The sequence below is a fragment of the Dromaius novaehollandiae genome, chromosome 20 (genome assembly GCF_036370855.1).
Source record: "Dromaius novaehollandiae isolate bDroNov1 chromosome 20, bDroNov1.hap1, whole genome shotgun sequence".
NCBI classification, from domain to species: Eukaryota; Metazoa; Chordata; class Aves; order Casuariiformes; family Dromaiidae; genus Dromaius; species Dromaius novaehollandiae.
In genome coordinates, this window is record NC_088117.1 from 1,599,156 (window position 1) to 1,615,224 (window position 16,069).

The 16,069-nt window shown below is 58.7% G+C and overlaps 1 protein-coding gene across 1 annotated transcript in view; it reads right to left on the reverse strand.

Annotated features, from left to right (window-relative positions):
- Nucleotides 1-15,255, reverse strand: part of NPDC1 (neural proliferation, differentiation and control 1) — a 32,753-nt gene extending 17,498 nt beyond the window's left edge. Inside the window, exon 1 of the mRNA XM_064523541.1 lies at nt 15,093-15,255. Coding sequence (XP_064379611.1) covers nt 15,093-15,192 — 100 coding nt within the window. The 5' untranslated portion in view covers nt 15,193-15,255. The remainder of the gene's footprint in view (nt 1-15,092) is intronic.
- Between the last annotated feature and the right edge of the window lie 814 nt (nt 15,256-16,069).

Consider the following 16,069-nt stretch of genomic DNA (forward strand, 5'->3'; position numbering starts at 1 on the left):
GGGCGGGAGGCTCATTCGTGCACCAAGGATGGTGAGCACTGCCCGCACGGATGCCCCAAGCTCTGCAAGAGCTCAGTGGGAATAGGGCGACCAAAGACTGGGTTCAAACCAAGCCAGGCCAAGGGGACGCCTGGAGCAAAAGCAGCCACTCGCAAACCTACGCGTGTCCCGGGGAGGCAACAGCGTCAGATGGGGCCGTGCCCGAACCGGCCTCCTGGCAGGAGACATCTGCTCGCCAGCTCTGCGAGACCGCTCCGGCTCCTCGCACCCAGCCACTGCTGGGAGCCCGCTGTGGGCTGCAGCCGGCACACGTCACGAGCCACGCTCCTGCCTCTGAAAATGCAGTAAACTCGATTCCTCCGGCGTGCGGAGACGGAACAGGTCTTGCTGCTCCAGGAGAAAAAAAAAAACGACTTTATTAAAACGTTAGCTCCAGAGAGCGCAGAGGAAGCACTCAGCTCTGCTTTTCGCTCCTGGGTTTTGCAGTAGGTCACTCGCTGGAGAGAAGAGCCCAGGCTGCAGGCGGAGGAGCACCGGGTGCAGCCCCCGGTCATCGCGCGGACATGGGCAGCGCTGCTGGGGCGTAGGCAGCCTCCCGTCTGCACCCCAAACGCCCGCTCCAGCCACCGAGCTGAACGGGAACGGCAGAGCCTGGGGCAGAGGGAGCGCAACGAGCTGCACCGGCTCAGATGGATGGTCCCTGGGGCCCCGTACCCTTCCTCGGAGCAAGACCAAGAGCAAACACCACGGGCAGCAGACAGGGACAGGGTGATGGTATGAGCCATCTCCCCCTCAGTCCTTGGCTTTTTTCGGCTCAGTAGGTTTGAGCCAAACATCTCTTTTTCAGCAAGCCCCACCTGATCCGCTCTCCTCGTGGGCCCGCATCAGTGCTGAGCGCCCGCACCACCCTTCAGCAAGTTGTCCCACAGATCCACCTCCCCTTGCAACCGCAGCCACCGCCTTTCGTCTGCTTTGAGCCTGGACCCTCCTGACTATCGTTCTTGCATCAGAAACACCGTAAAAGCAACTGAAGACTTCCTGCATTTTCACGTTCCTGGGAATCGAGCACATGGCAGGAGCACGCGAACGAGCTGCGGACAGAAACCTTTGATGGTCACAGTGCCTGGAAAGGGTCTCATCCAGCAGAAGGGTGCTGGGTCCTGCACACAAGCCCCTGCTGCCTTCAGGGAGATTTAAGCAACACGTTAGGGGCAGGTATCCTTGTCAGGAAGACTATTTTCAAGCTAAAACCCCTTTGCATGCTGGAAAGCACCGTGCATGCCCACATCCCAGTTGCACGGGGGGCTGCAATGCAGCTTCTCCCATGCCTTGACCCGGCCCTGCTCATGCAGCCCCGTTCCCTGCCGGGGAGCACCCTCCGCACGCGTGGGGGTGACAGCAGCGCGGATGAGGCCACACTGAGTGGCACCGGCCCGTGCCCCACGTGGGAGTGTCACACGTCCCTGCCCAGCTCTGCTCTGCTGCACCACCCTTCCCCTCACCGCCCCAGGGATAGCGCACAGCAAACATCTCTTTCAGCGCAGCACTTCCCAGGCCTGCCAGCCCATGCTGGAGGTCGTAAATAAATCATCCTCTGAAAAGCACCTTGCTGCTCTTTGCAGCATAAAACACTTATCTCCCTTCTTGTTTATCAGGTTTTGCTCAAGCCAATACCAGTCTGCTGGGCTTTTATCTGCCCAGAGTCCTTCTGGGCTAGGTTGGGTTTGCTGCTTTGTGTGGGTTTTTTGTTTGTTTTGTGTTTTTTTTTTTTTTTTTTGCAAATCAGGTAGACTCAGCGCCGACGGTCTCGCTTGGCCGGCCCGGGGACACGGAGATCCCCGCGCAGCTTCGCTCTCCGCAGGGCTGGGTTGGCAGTGCTTTCATCTGCAGTCCTGCCTCCCCGCCCCGCTGCAACACGCACTCGGGAAAAAATTAATAAATCTGTGCTTTTCAGAGCAGGCTTCCTTCCTGCCTGCCCAGCAGAACAAAACAAGACACCGGGACATGGGCTTCCTGCTCGCGCAGCGGGTGGAGGGACACCGCTCCCAGCCCCACGCACGGCGCTCAGCACCCGCGCAGGCGGGTCAGCCCCCGAGCTCTGGCGGAGGGGACGAATCCAGCCTAGAAACAAAGGGAAAAGCCACTAAGCACAAAACCCAGGCTGAAATGCAAACAGCCCAAGAGTTTTGAGCCAAGCTTTACTGCGCCTCGAGCAACAGTGGGAAGACACGTGGTTCCCAACGTGTCGGCTGAAGGTGGGATGATGGGTGTGAAACCAGGGCCAAGCTGGGACAGCGCAGGGAGCCGGGTCCTGTGCTGTGCAGAGCGGCACGTGGCAGGGGACAGCAACCTCTGCCCAGCTTGTCCCTGGGGCAAATGCCACACGGAGGACGTGCATGGGCATCGCAGCCCTGCTGCAAGGGAAATCCCCTCCTGAAACGCTCTCCTGATTATGTTTCCACCTGTAAAGGTGCCTTTGGAGATGTGGCAGATTGCTCCCCAGGAAGAAGCGGTGAAGGACAAGGAGCAACTGCCCACGGGGCCGTGCAGGAGCACTCCACGGCCCCACCGCCACATTCCCGAGCTCAGGCTTCTCCAAAGCAATTCAGCAGACATCACGCAGAGCGCCAACCCGCAGCATTTCCCATATCCCAGAGCCAAACCAGCCCAAGTCACCTGGGGGAAATGCAAAAACTTCAAAGACAGGCTTCAGGGTTACCCTCGCAGCACAGCGAGAGAAGCAGGGAGTCCCAAGAAGCACACGAGTTGGGGAGGAACCCACCTCAGAAGACACATGTGGTATTGCTAGAGGAAATCCAAACTACAAACACCCCCAAAATTCAAGGAGCTCTTGTGTTCATGTACCTCAGAGCACAGAAGCAGGAAGCACCACCTTCCGGTATCAAACTGAAGGAGTAGGATTTCACGTAATTGCTACTCAAACCCTTTATTGGGCAAAAAAATTACTCCTCACTGCCTTGGCATTTTGCCTAGCACATTAAGGAAACAGAAGCAGGATTAATGGGCATTGCAGGAAGGGGATACGGCACCGGGATGGATAAAAACAACTCCTTCAAACCGCAACTTCAGACCCTGATGGAGTCTCACAGACCAAAGACTGCCCGCTCGCCCTCCACTGCTGTGCCCAAGGCCACAGGGCCAGGCAAAGGTATTTGCCTGTTCTGCAGATGCAAGGGCAGAGCTGTGGGGTGGCAGAGGACATGGACTTATGTCGCTTCTACTGCCCCACACAGCAGCTAGCCCACACGCTGGGTCATCTCAAGAAGGTAGCACCATCATCTCAAGGTGGTATGATCACCACACACCACCTGGTGAGGACAGAAGGACCCCGGGGACCACTGTCACCTTGCCGAGCTCTCCAGTGATGCGTATCCCTCCGTGGGATGCATACCGCAGCGGGAACCGGTCACCGAGCCTTTCCCCAGCACACGTCACCCCTCGCCCCAGCCCACAGTCAAATGGGTCCGTCCCGGTTGCACCGAGCCGAACGCGATGCCTCAGCCCCCCAGCATTTCCCTGGGTGCTGCTGGGTTTGGGCCAGCCTGGGACCTTGCTGCCTATTTCCACTTGTTTCTTACAGTCTCTGCAGCATCTGCACGCTGTGCAATTTTGAGGAGGATTAAACACTTCATCCCTACCCATGCCAGGGCTGACTCTGCAGTATAAGGGCCTGTCTCCTGCCAGAAGTGTTTTGCTTCAGATTTGCAGGAAGAGAAGCAATTGAAAGACAAACACATGCTATCTACAGTTTGCCTGGTACAGACCAAGCAGCATGTACCCCACGCATAAGGCCTTACCCTGGGACAGGCTTCGGACACCGCAGTCCCTCCAGGTCTGCGTGGAAGTGGAAAGAGGCCCCAGCTTAAAGCACACATCTACATTCTTGTTTATCAAGCTTTGCTCAAGCAAACATCAACCTGCTGGGCTTTTTATCTGGACGAGGCTGCGGTCTGGGTTTTCTTTGTTTGTTTTTTACGGGGTAGGCTCAGAGGTCTGGCACAGCTCGATGGATACAACATGCAAGGAAAGCCTGTCCCCATACAGCTGCTTACAGGCACAGGACTCTCTGGGGTGCAGAAGTGACGCCAGCTGGGCTGCGCCAGCCTCGACGCCACGGCTGGCCCGCTGCAACGGGCTCTGTGGCCTGCTCCAGCTGCACATGGGGAGCAGAGGACGCGGTCAGAGATAGGGGGTGCCAAACGGGCCAGCCTGACCACCCCTGGAGATCCGCAGCCACGCAAGAGGGGTACACGGGGCTGCCGCAGCCACCAGGAGATGGTCCTGTCTCTGAAGGAACCACACAGCCCCCAAGCGCCAGCACACAGCCTGCACAGCCCTAGGACAGGGATAACCCGGCACCTCTGTCACAGCTACCAACCGAGCTGCAGGGCAACAAGGGACCTCCCTCTATGCACACACACACAACCTGCCCCAGCCCAGTGTCCCCAGGCGACTTCCCAGGAGCCTGGGCAGGTGATTCCCACAAGTCCTGGCTTCCCGCAGCCCCAGCCTGGCTTGGAAAGGCTCCTTCCCTCCTCGTGCAGAGCCCTGAGGAGGCAGCGGAGCCCTAGACACTGCCTGGACGCAGGGCAGAGCTTGCTCCTCTCCCAGCTCGCCTGTCACCTTGCAAGGTCCTTGCGCTGCTTGACATGACCCCGCTGCAGACAGCACTCTCATGGCAGTTCCCAGCTTGTGAAAGGGCTCGCTGCACTCACCAGCTCCGCAAGCCCCGCAGCAGCTCCCGGCTAAGCTCACCCGGAGGAGCTTGGGCTCAGTCGCGATGGGTCTGCATGCCCTGGGCAGCAGGAGATGTCTGAAGGCTGCAGGATCTGTCTGGGATCATTTTAACAGCAGTGAGAGCCAGGGAAGAGCCACTTCTCATGGGCAGCACGCAAATGCATTTCCACTTACTGAAGCAAGGCACAAACTTGCAACCTTTCTCTCCCTCTCGAGGGGACAGCTTGGGTGTGAACAACAGAGCCTCGGCCCCCACCAGATGCTTCCCCATGGACATCATCGCTGCTTGAGCAGCAAAGCGCTGCCAGAAGGGAAGGAGGAAGGAGAGAGGCGAATTGACCTCACCCAGACAAGGAATCTGCACGCCAAAGGGCACGCGCAAGCAGCCCAGAGCACAGCTCCACGGCCGGCAATCAGCCGCTGGCAGGAGCAGATTCGTGCTGCCCATGCCTGCAGTGGTTTAAATAAAAGCCAGGAGCAACGGATCCCTGGCTAACCACAGCTGCTCCCACCGGGGCCAGATGCTCTTTGGCAAGTTAAAACCTTCCCACACCTCGCTGGCTTTCCACACCACCAGGAGACGTTTTGAAGCCTTTCATAAAGAGGCACCAGGCATGATTTTGACACCCTCCTGCAGCTAAGCGAGAGCAGCAGCACATGGGGCTGCCCCCCAGGCCAGGAATATCCCAATTCTTTGTCCATCCTGCCTCCACCATCCAGTGTGGTGGATCCCAGCAGCTCAGGGGTGGGTTTCTCTCTGAAAATGGGGACCACAGACATGGCCACTGAATGCCAGGTCCCAGAAGGCTACAGGTCCAGTGTGCCAGCACCATGCACAGCTTCCAACCCGGGGGTGCAGCGTGCAAAACCGACTCTCGCAGCCTTTCAAACCGCTCCACGTGGAGCACAACCAGGGCAGGCAAACTGCGTCACACCAGTAGTCAAACAGACACATAAGCCAAAAAGTGCAAGAAATGCAAGGTCCAAATCACCCCACCTCCAGAAAACCACTTGATCCCTTCCAGTTGGCTGGGCACAAAGACTGCACCTGATTTGACTCAACCACCGCAGCCAAAGAGGCCTCACACAAGCGGATGAGATAGCGATAAAGACTCACTGGAGAACAAGTCTCGAGTCCTGCACCACGGGCTTTGCAGGTTTGGCAGGATTTTGCAGGCCTCCTGTGACATGGGAAGGATCAGCACTGGGTGCCCCCAACCCTGTGGCACTCGGTGAGGCACTTGCACCAAAAGCTGTGTCCCGGAGCAGCGCCGAACACGGAGGCGGCATGGGAAGCGTGGCACCCAGGGCACCTGCAAAAAGGGCTGCAACCCGTGGCCGAGCAGTGGAGGAACCACCGTGATTTCTCTAGGTTTTTATCCACTGTAACAGGCAGCCGATTCCTGCAAACCCTCCCATTTCCAGCCAGGAAGCCAAGAATTAGCGCCGCAGGCAGCAGATCTCCCCTCGGCAGCCACACGCGGCGCCCGGAGGAAGGGTCACATTACAGGCAGCTTATCAGGGCCTCTCATTCCCTGGGCTTAGCGGGCTGCTCGGAAATAATCCCTGCCAGATGCAAGATGATGAGCTCCCCAAAACAAAGCTCTCCCTTCCTCCTGCCTCCTCTTTCGTCACGCAAGAGCTGCCAGCTTCTGAGAAACGCTCAGCAAAACCTTGCTGGGCTGTTACTGCAATGCCCCAGGACCTCAACCAAACCCACGGGTGCCACCTGCACGTGGTGAAAGAAACAACTTCCCCACATTTTTCCCTCTGCCCAGAGAGAGGATTGCCACCTCCCTTCTTCTTCTGAAGCCAGAAGTTCACAGGCACATCTGTGCCATGAGGGATTTGCGGGTGGATGGGCTGGTCCACAGCAGGGCATCTCCAGCATCCAGTACAGACTCCCAGCAAAAAGCCCTGGCCACCAGGTCTCCCTCTCACGGCACGTGGCTTGGATGAGTAGGACTTGCTCTCTGCAGTCAAGTGAACCTTCCTCCCCTCAGATACTCAACCAAAGGCTTTGCTGTCTTTGCTATCCATATAGGAGACCCGCCAAAAACACTGTGTGCACTTAGGGTGGTCAGTGGTCACGTTGCATCACACTGGACAAAAAATGGAGCAAGTGAGATTTTGGCGCTTTACTGGTAGGAAGAGGCAGCGCATTGGACATTAATATCATCTGCTTTGGCTGCAATTTTTCCTTTAATACAAGATACACAAGTGGGAGGAAGTGGCCAAACACAATACTGCACGCTACGGCAATCCACTTTTAGTTCCCAGATCTTGGACCTCTCCGGCCCAGATGGGAAATGAAACATTTTGATCTGGGACTGACAAAGCATTTTATTTCAGTCCAAAAATGTCAAAAAAACAAAGACAAAAACACAGCTCTACCTTCCCAAAAAGAAAACATGGCTACAGCCATGCACGCAGAGTGGCTCCTTGGAACTTCCTTCCCAATTCAGACTTGCACAAAGTATCAAAACTTCAAAACCAAGACGTACCCAAATTCACTCTGCTCCAAACGGCGCACGCTAGCCCATGGCCAGGAAACTGAGCTGGGTGCGAAACGGGCTCCTGCCCTGGGGCAAGGCACAGCTCGCTGCACATCTGCTCAGCCTAGACCTGCTGTGAAACCGCCCTGACGGACCTCCAGGGCTTGGTCTGCAACACAAAAGCATCCAGTGATGTGAGCTTGTTCAGCTGGGTGAACTGTCACCACCCAGAAACAGCCGCTACGCACGCTCCAGGCATTTAACGGGCAGTTTCTTCTCATTGCAATTATTGTTAGTTCATGAAACGGCTAATTATAGGCCTGTCTCCATCTGATGCTCTTATTACCCCTGCAACAGCTGCGGCAGATAAAAACACCCCGGATTGAGGCATCTCTTGGAGAGGTGAAGCAAGGCCTGTCGTGCAGACGGGTCCATGTGCTCTCCCTCGCGAGGAGGGCACGGCTGGAGGCATCGCTGGCTGGCATCGTCACAAATCCCAGGCTGGGATTAACACGTGGGCCGAGCCCAGCCAGCACGACCCCTCCCCAGGACCCAGCACCTCAGCCCAGGCAGGGGCAGGCGCGTAGCGGATGGACCGGGAGCCCCCATCGTTCCTCCCTTCCAGGCAGCCAGCGGAGATAAAATCCCCATCCGCTCTGAATTCCGGAGATTACAGAGGGAAAGGGCACCGCGGTAACGTGGCAGATGAAGGTGGGGGACAGCCAGCCAGCCACGTTATTCTGTAAATCCGTGGTCTGGCAGCTGACTCCCTACCCGCAGCGAGCCCAGGGCTAAATCCCTGCCCACCCCAAATGCTCCCACAACCAAAGAAGCACACGGGAGACGCATAAACCGATTACTTCCTTTAATACTCTGATGGCCCAGAAGAGGGGCTGTTTCAGGCAAATGTCTCTAACTTGTACTTGCTCTCTAGGAGGGGCCCAGAAGTGCCCCCAGGGAGAGCCAGAGCCTCCACGGCATCATCAAATTGTCCCAGGAAGCTTCCTCTGGGCAGACCGGCCAAGGTGGTGACAGCAGGGTCTTGCTCCAGAAGGGGAATGCATTAAACCCCAAACCTCAAACATGCTTGCAGATCCCAAAAGCCGAACCCACATCAGGGAACAGAAAGGGCCCTATAATCCAGCTCCAGCGCCCAGCACTGGCGCCTAGACTGGACAGACGAGCCATGAGCAACCCAGAGGAGCTGCAGCGCAAGCACAAGGAAGGAGCCACCATGTCCCAGGACGCGGTGGCAAAGCAGCAGGAGGGCTCAGCCAAAACGTGCATGAGAAATGCCGAGCCAGGCTCTTCTTCACACCTCCCGAGGGAGTAACTGTAAGTCAGCGCTGGGCTGGGAGAAATCGCCCTGTGACAAGAACAACACAGGCTCAAGCTGTCCTTGGCCCCGGGGAGGTCCGTCAGCACAGAGGGATAAGGGAGCTGTTCAGTGTGGGAAAGTCACAGATGCACGCAGATACGCCTCTCCGACAGGGAAGAGCGCGTTCTGGGACACTGCCACGGCAAATGCCAGTAGGACAGGCTTCTCCCTGCACGTTTTAGCTACAAACAGCCACTTTCGAGCTCTCTTTGCCTTTTGGACCAGGTCTCTTCATCCGCCTCTTAACAGCTCAAGAGCATGAACGGGATCAAGCTTTCCCTGCCCCAGCCAATGGAGAGCACAAACCAGGGCTCGGATGCAGAACGTCCGTGGAGAGAAACACCAGTTTCAGGGTCCCCCAACAAGTCGCGAAGAAGGAGGGTGAAAAAGCAGTTCCTCCAGCCTGAGCCTTCAGCTCCCCAGGCCGGTGCCAAGGACAGCAGTGAATGAAGTTCAGCACAGGATCCGCAGCTCCACCGACACGAGAAGGAAAGGAAAAAAGGTCGCAGAGCACGAGGGAAAGGGAAGCCCGGCAGCTAGTTAAACCACTGCAAAGGGCGTTTCAGCAGCAGCCTGGCTGCAGGGCTCGCGGGGACGGGCCCTGAGCGCTGCGAGGGGCCAGCAACGGGCACGGTGGCCGCAGCTGCAGCTCCGCCGCAGCTTCTTCTCCCACTTCTTTGCTTCTCCCAACACAGCCTCACGCTCTCTGTGGTGTTTTCCTTCCTGTTTCATGGGAGGAAACCCAGGGTGGGATTTGCCCACACAGAGTGGAAGCAAAGCACGAGGAGGGAGGACCTACGCGGGCGCTGCTCCTAAAGCTTCTTCATAAAACACCCAAAAGCCAATGGCACCAGGGACCGCGGGAACTGGAGCTAGCGAGTGGAGGTATTGCAGAGATCAGAGGCCTTCTTCCATCAGCGATCTTCTGTTCTCCTGCAGACAAGCCACTGCCCAGCAATACTCCCTGCATGGGCGTTGATCCACAGAGCCAAGGCAGGCTGCCTTTAGGGGTGCCCAGCCACCGTGTCTCAAGGTCCCCTTATACCTCAGGCACCGAGGCTATTCGAGAGGGATTATTTTTCATGGTGGGAGCAAATGGAGCAGATAAAACCCCAGGGAACTGGGGGGAAGGTTGTCTCCCAAGAAGAACTGCACAGAAAATTAAGCTCAGCAGCAACACTGAGCCAACCAGGTCCCAGGGGACGAGCATCCCCCACAACTGCACACGCATGAAATATTTGGTCTGCACTACAATTTGATAGCAGATATCACTACTCGCAGCCCGCAGGGTGGGTTAAAAGCAATGGGGCAGGTTGTATACGGCAAGGACAGTCAGGGAGCCCAAGTGGCTCCTTCTACACCCTATTTCCAGCCTAAGTGCCATCAATTGCTCAGACCTGCTCTGCACTTCACTGCTAAATGGGATAATTGACCACCGCGACCAAGATGATTCAGACGACCTTCTCCACGTCTTAAGAAAAAAACAGCCCTTGGAAATCTCTGCTTTCTGCAGACAGACTCATAGGTCTGTCAGCTGCCCAGACACATTAACGTGGAGGCCGGCATGACGCAGGGGAGCTCAGAGAGCAGCCCCCCTGCTCACCTTAGGCACTGTGCTAGCACATGGGAAGCTTTCCAGGGCAGAAACTCCCCTGCAAGGAGGGGAGAGACGGACACAAGCACATCAACCCAAGCATTGCCTGCTCCCAAGAGATGCTTGCAGTTGCCCCAGTTACAGAGTTCAGGATAAGGAATAGCTTATCCCACCACCCACAGCCCTCAAGGAAAGCTTGGAGAGAGCCCAGCTCTGGAAATGCAGCCCAGTGGGGATTTCTTCTCCATGTGCATCCACGGACACAAGGATGCCAACCCCACACAGGTACTGAGACCACAACCTTCTGTGCCTAGACCCTGTCACAGCTCACTTTGGACCAGGGTAATTGCAAAGCAGACAAATTAAAAGCAGGGAGACTGACAATCCTACCACACGCTAAGCAACGAAGGCTTTCCAGGGCAGAGAGCCAGGCAGATAACTCTCGCCTTATTTTATACAACTCTAGACCTTGAGAGCTCCCTGCATCACTGCAGAACCAGAACATCCGATATCAGTAATAATGTTTGCGCTTCCACCGCCATCCCCCAAAATGTTGTACAAGGAGGAAAGGGAGGGAAAAGTCTGCAGCCCATTTGTGTTTTCCCCAGTAATGCTGGGCCAAATGGGTTTCTTGGACTAGAAATGCCCACTCGGATTTTGCTGAATGGCTTCTTTGGGTGTTTCTGCTGCAAATTGCTAGCTGCAGCAGCAGAGCTGGGGTTTGAAGTCTTATTAAGAAGGGGTTCTCTCCTGTTATTTATTGAGCTACTGAGCTGGAAAATCTTTATCTTTTAAAAATACTAATAGACCAAACTTGGCAACCAAATGACTCAAGAAAGGGTTAGAAGTCAGACTCTCACTAACGCTCCAGGAAACCAGCCAGAAAACCAGCTTAGGCAATACCAGCGTTTCTACCAGCTTAGGCAACACCAGCCTTTCTACTGGATGCTGTACGCACTGGATAGAGAGAGATGTGGGGAAAAAACAAAACCAGGGACACCTGGCTACACCACCCACAAAGCCAGCATGCTCCGCTGCCTCCCTCCGTCCCAGATCAACCTGATAGGCTGCTGAGCAGCTCCTTGGAGGTGAGAAGGTGCCAGCCAGCTGGAAAGGAGGACACGTGCAGTTTTCACCTCCTGTCCCCTCCTCACCCCTATCACAGCTGCTATCGGCAAACAAGTGCTCAAACCTCTGCCCGCTGGCCTTCACAGCGGGGAGCGCAGCCCATAGGCGAGATGAGGGTGTCACCGTGCCACCCGTGTGTACCACGACGTGCTGTCTACTGCAGGAGCCCTCCCATCGCAGCAGAGAAGCCAGACAAAGCAGGGGAGGAAGCAAGTGGGAGTTAATCCCAGTTTGAAGTAGGTTTATTGAAGCAGCAGAGCCGGGAGGCCCCAGGCACGGTGGTCCAGGACCTTCCCTCCAGCTGCCTCCTTGGCAGCTCTGGTTTCACCCACACGCAATATGGAGCAGGAGCTGTCTCTGTGCCCTGCCATTTATACCACGCGCTGAAGAAAGAACAAGCTGTTTCCAAAGACAGCAGAGCTCTGCCCCATCCTCCCAGAAAGGAAAACCTAAAAAAAGGGGCAGAAATAGTCAATACTTCCCCTCGGCACTTTACTCCTTGCAGCCAGGAAGGACGGGCAGCACTTGGGGAGGAAGGCTGCCGTGTCTGCGGGGTCCCCTTTAACCTTCTAACCACGAGGGAACCGCTGTAACTTCCCCCCATGTCCGTTACACGCGGGTGACACAAGGAAGCAGATGGGACCGGACTCCTTTCCCCAACCGGCATCACCAGGAGGCTCCTCGGGCAACCCCGGCTGTCTGGAAAGCTTTCTGAAGAAACCAGCCCGGAGATCCCCACCGCCGCAGTGGGCGCGCGGCCCGGGCTCTTCACTCCCCGGCCTCTTCACTCCCCGGCCTCCCCGATGCCGTCCGCGGTGCACGACCAGCCTCCTGGCAACGGGATGCTGCCGTGGGCACCTGCAGATCCCTGCCTGAAAACGATACACCCGATTCAGAGCACTGAACAGCAAACAAGGGGCTGAGAAGTCCCCCAAAATCAAGAAGCTGACCCTACTTTTGCTGGGAATACACGATAACACAACTGTACAGATAATCCCAGGGATGCAGGAGGGTAGAGAAGGGGCCAGAGTGAGGGACACATTAGTGGGGAGACTTCTGCTTTGTGCAGCTGTGCCTTGTTCAGAGGAAGTTTACTGTTCCCTTTGCCTTAAAAGCTAAATAACCAGTAAAACATTCAAGTCCCAGCTGGGCACCTGCAGCCTGACCAGGCTAATCACTTGCTCCATGTTGCTTTTTGGAGGCAGCTACACCATCGCTGGTTATCTTGGACTTCTGCTTAGCTACAGCCTCACCAAAGAGCCAGACATGGAGGGTCCAGCCACCAGCAAGGCCCCACGAGCTCCCCTTCCCAGCCCTGGCCGGCCCGTGCGGACGGCCTCTGGACGCCTGCAGGCCCAGAGCCCAAATCCGGCAAAACTCGATGCCCAGGGCGATGCAACGGTCACTGCTGACTCCACGAGCAGCCCTGGAGGCACCACGCTGCCTGCTGCCGGAGGGAGGTCCCACCACCCGGGATGGCCCAAAACAAGCCTCCTGAGGGGGCTGTCCCCACCAGCACGGCTGTGGGGCGAGCTCCATCAGCAAGCCGAGCCCAGCCTCCACTGCCAAATTCATGCTTATTCCACGTGAAAAGTTCTCTGGGAGAAAACTCAGGAGGGAGAAATTTCCACCTTGAAGCCTGCAAGCGCAGAGGAACTGCCACAGCTTTGCGTCATCCTTAAATTTGGAGCCAGCTGAGCTTATGTAAGGTCTCCGGGTGCAGGTAGCTCCCCAAAAGCATCTCCAGAATCGCCTGGATCCACCCCGCACCAGGCCTGCGGCTTCTCCTCTGGCGCAGTGAGTCACCGGGACCCGAATGGCTTTGCCGAGCATCAAAGCCAGGGAGCTGTGACAAGGAGGCCCTGCCCAAGTGCCGCCTCAGCGCTGGGAAATTCCCGAAGCAAATGCAGCCACAGGCAATAACTTCATCAGCCTCCACCAGAGCGCGAAGGAAGCCAACTGAGAGCCGATGGAGAGAGAAAGACCGGGGTGTTTTGAACCGCAGGAAGATTTTGAAAAATAGCACCTTTCTTGCCCTTCCCAAGCGACGCGACGCCATCTGCATGGTGCTCCATCCTCCTCTGTGGTGACCGATGGGAACGGTCCCCAAACCCCTCATCGGCACCACTGCCCCCCTCCCTTGCTTGTCCCCCCCACCAGCGAGTTTCTTGGGGTGCCCCCAACCCCGCTGCAAAGGAATAGAGGGTGCGAGGGCGGAAATCAGCAGGGCCTCCCGCCCTCGCCTCCCGCCAGCGCCGTCCCGCGGGGCAGGGCCGACAACAATATTCGGTCCCCAAACAATGCGGCGAGCGCAGGCACTCCCTGCCTTCCTGCGCGCTCTGCCGCAGCCAACGAGGCAGAAAGCACTCGCGGTCCAGCAGAAACGCTCGGCGCCCTACAAACCCGCGTGGCGCGGAGCGATGGCCAGGAGCGGCCGTGGGAACGCGCGGCGTCGGCCGGACTTCTCGAAGGAAAGTGCCTTGCCGCGAGCGGACTGCCGCGTCCCCGCACGAGCCTGCCGCAGCGACGAGGGGTGCTGGGTTTGCTCCCACCTGCATCTTCTAAGGCCGACGCGCTAAATGCACTAAAACCAAGCAAACTCCCCCCAAACCCCTCTCCCCTTTAAAATGCAGAAATAAGAGCGATCCCAGACTGCAGCTGGGAGGAAAATGCAAGCCGTGAGATTTTTCGCTCCCCTGTAAGGATAGGGAAAAAAATAAAAATAATAATAAAAAAACCCCAGAAAAGCTTCTCATCAACATTTTAGCCTTTGCAAAGCGCTGCTTCCCTCAAAGCACGTAATTCTTCTGACAGGTGAGTAAACAGCACATTCGCAAGCTGTCATCCGAGCAGAGGGTGGGGGAGCAAGCCGTCTCTGCCCGGATTGACGCATACGCGTGACGGCTCGGTAAGACGGCAAGGCCGGTGGAGCAGCTCTGTTTGTTTTTTTTTTCCTTTTAATTAATTTTTTTTTTTTTTTAATCAAGACGCCCCACAACAACAGTGGTTCAGGCCCCTCCCAGCGCTGCTGCACAAAGATCAGCCCCGCTGAGAAATTAATAGTCTCTCACCGGTCTGGAAATGGTTCCCCCAAGCGCCTTCCAACGCGCCTAAGCGGAAAAGTTTGCCGCCGCCGGCACCGATCGCCAGCGGCCTCCACCGAGCCGCCGCCGGGACGGCGTCGCCGTCGCCCGACATCCCCCAAAGCCGCGGCTGCGAGCGGGGTCACGCCGCGCTACGGCCGAGAGCCGGCCCGGCGCCGGGCAGCGCTGCGGGCTGCAAGCGGCTGGATGCTGGTCAAGCAAAAACCAGACCTTGCGGGACAAACCGCCCGGGGGGTCCGGGAAGAGCCGCGGGGTATTTCCCACCTTGCCTGCGCGGCCGCAATCACGGCTCCGCGCTGGGGGCCGCCGCGAGCCTCGTGCCGGGCCGAGCCCCGGCGCTGCCGCTGCACCTGCCGCTTCCCCGCCGGCGGAGCGGGCGCCCCGGGCAGCGCAGGCGGTAGCGGGGCGCTTCTCCCCTGACCGGGAGGGGTGTTTAGCCCCCGGGTAGGGGCGAGGCCCCCCCGAGCTGGGAGCTGAGGCAGGCGGGATGCGCGGCCCCGCACCCCGGCGGGGGGGCAGTGCCGAGACCTTGCGGGCGATGCCGGGACAACCGGGTCCCTCGCGGGCGGGGGGGACGGGCGGCCCCGGGCCCGCGGCCAGGCCCCTCGGGCGGCGCGGCGCGGCGCGGCACTCACCGGCCTCGCTGGCGGCGGCGCGCAGGCGGCAGGCGCCGAGGGCGGCGAGCAGCAGCAGGGCTCCGCGGCGGGCGGCGGCGGCGCTCCGGGCCGCCACCATGGTGCGGCGGCGCGGGCAGGCGACGGGGCCGCGGCGGCTGCGGGCGGCGCGGGCCGGGCACGGCGGGGCGGGGGCGCCGGGGCGGCTCCCGCCCACGGGGCGGCGCGGGGCGGGCGGAGCCGCGGCCGCCGCGCTCCGCTCCCGGGCGGCGGCTGCGGGCACCGGGGCTCGGAGCGCCGCGCCGCGGCCTCCGGCTCCTCCGCGCCCGGCCCGCCGGGCCCCGGCCCTCCCGCAGCCTGCTGCGGTCGGTCTGCCGGGGAACCGAGCCCTGCCGGCATCGCTGCCGGGGCCCGAACGCCTCCCGCGCTCCTCTGGGATCGACTTGCCAGGGGTCTCCCCCCCCCGCCCCCGGCGTCTAAACCCCTCCTGCACCCCCTTGGGATGTGTCTGCCGGGGAGCCCGACCCCACCAGGATCACTGCGGGGGACCCAGCCTCACCTGCATCCCTTTGGGATGTGTCTACCGGGGAGCCCAGCCCCTCCAGGATCACTGCAGGGGACCTAAACTCACCTGCACCCCTTTGGGATGCGTCTACTGGGGAGCCTGACCCGGCCAGGATCACTCCTGGAGCCCCAACCTCACCTGCAACCCTTTGGGATGCCTCTGCCAGGGAGCCCAACCCCGCCAGGATCACTGCAGGGGACCCAGCCTCACCTGCATCCCTTTGGGATGTGTCTTCTGGGGAGCCCAGCCCCGCCAGGATCACTGCAGGAGCCCCAAAGGCCGCATGAACCCCGATAGGGTTCAGCCTGCTGGGGAACCAAACCCATCCGGCATCATTGCCAAGGCCCAAATACCTCCTGCCCTCCTCTAGCATTGGCCTGCCAGGGCCCCAACCTGCCCTGGGATCACTGCCCACGGCCCAGAAGCCTCCTGC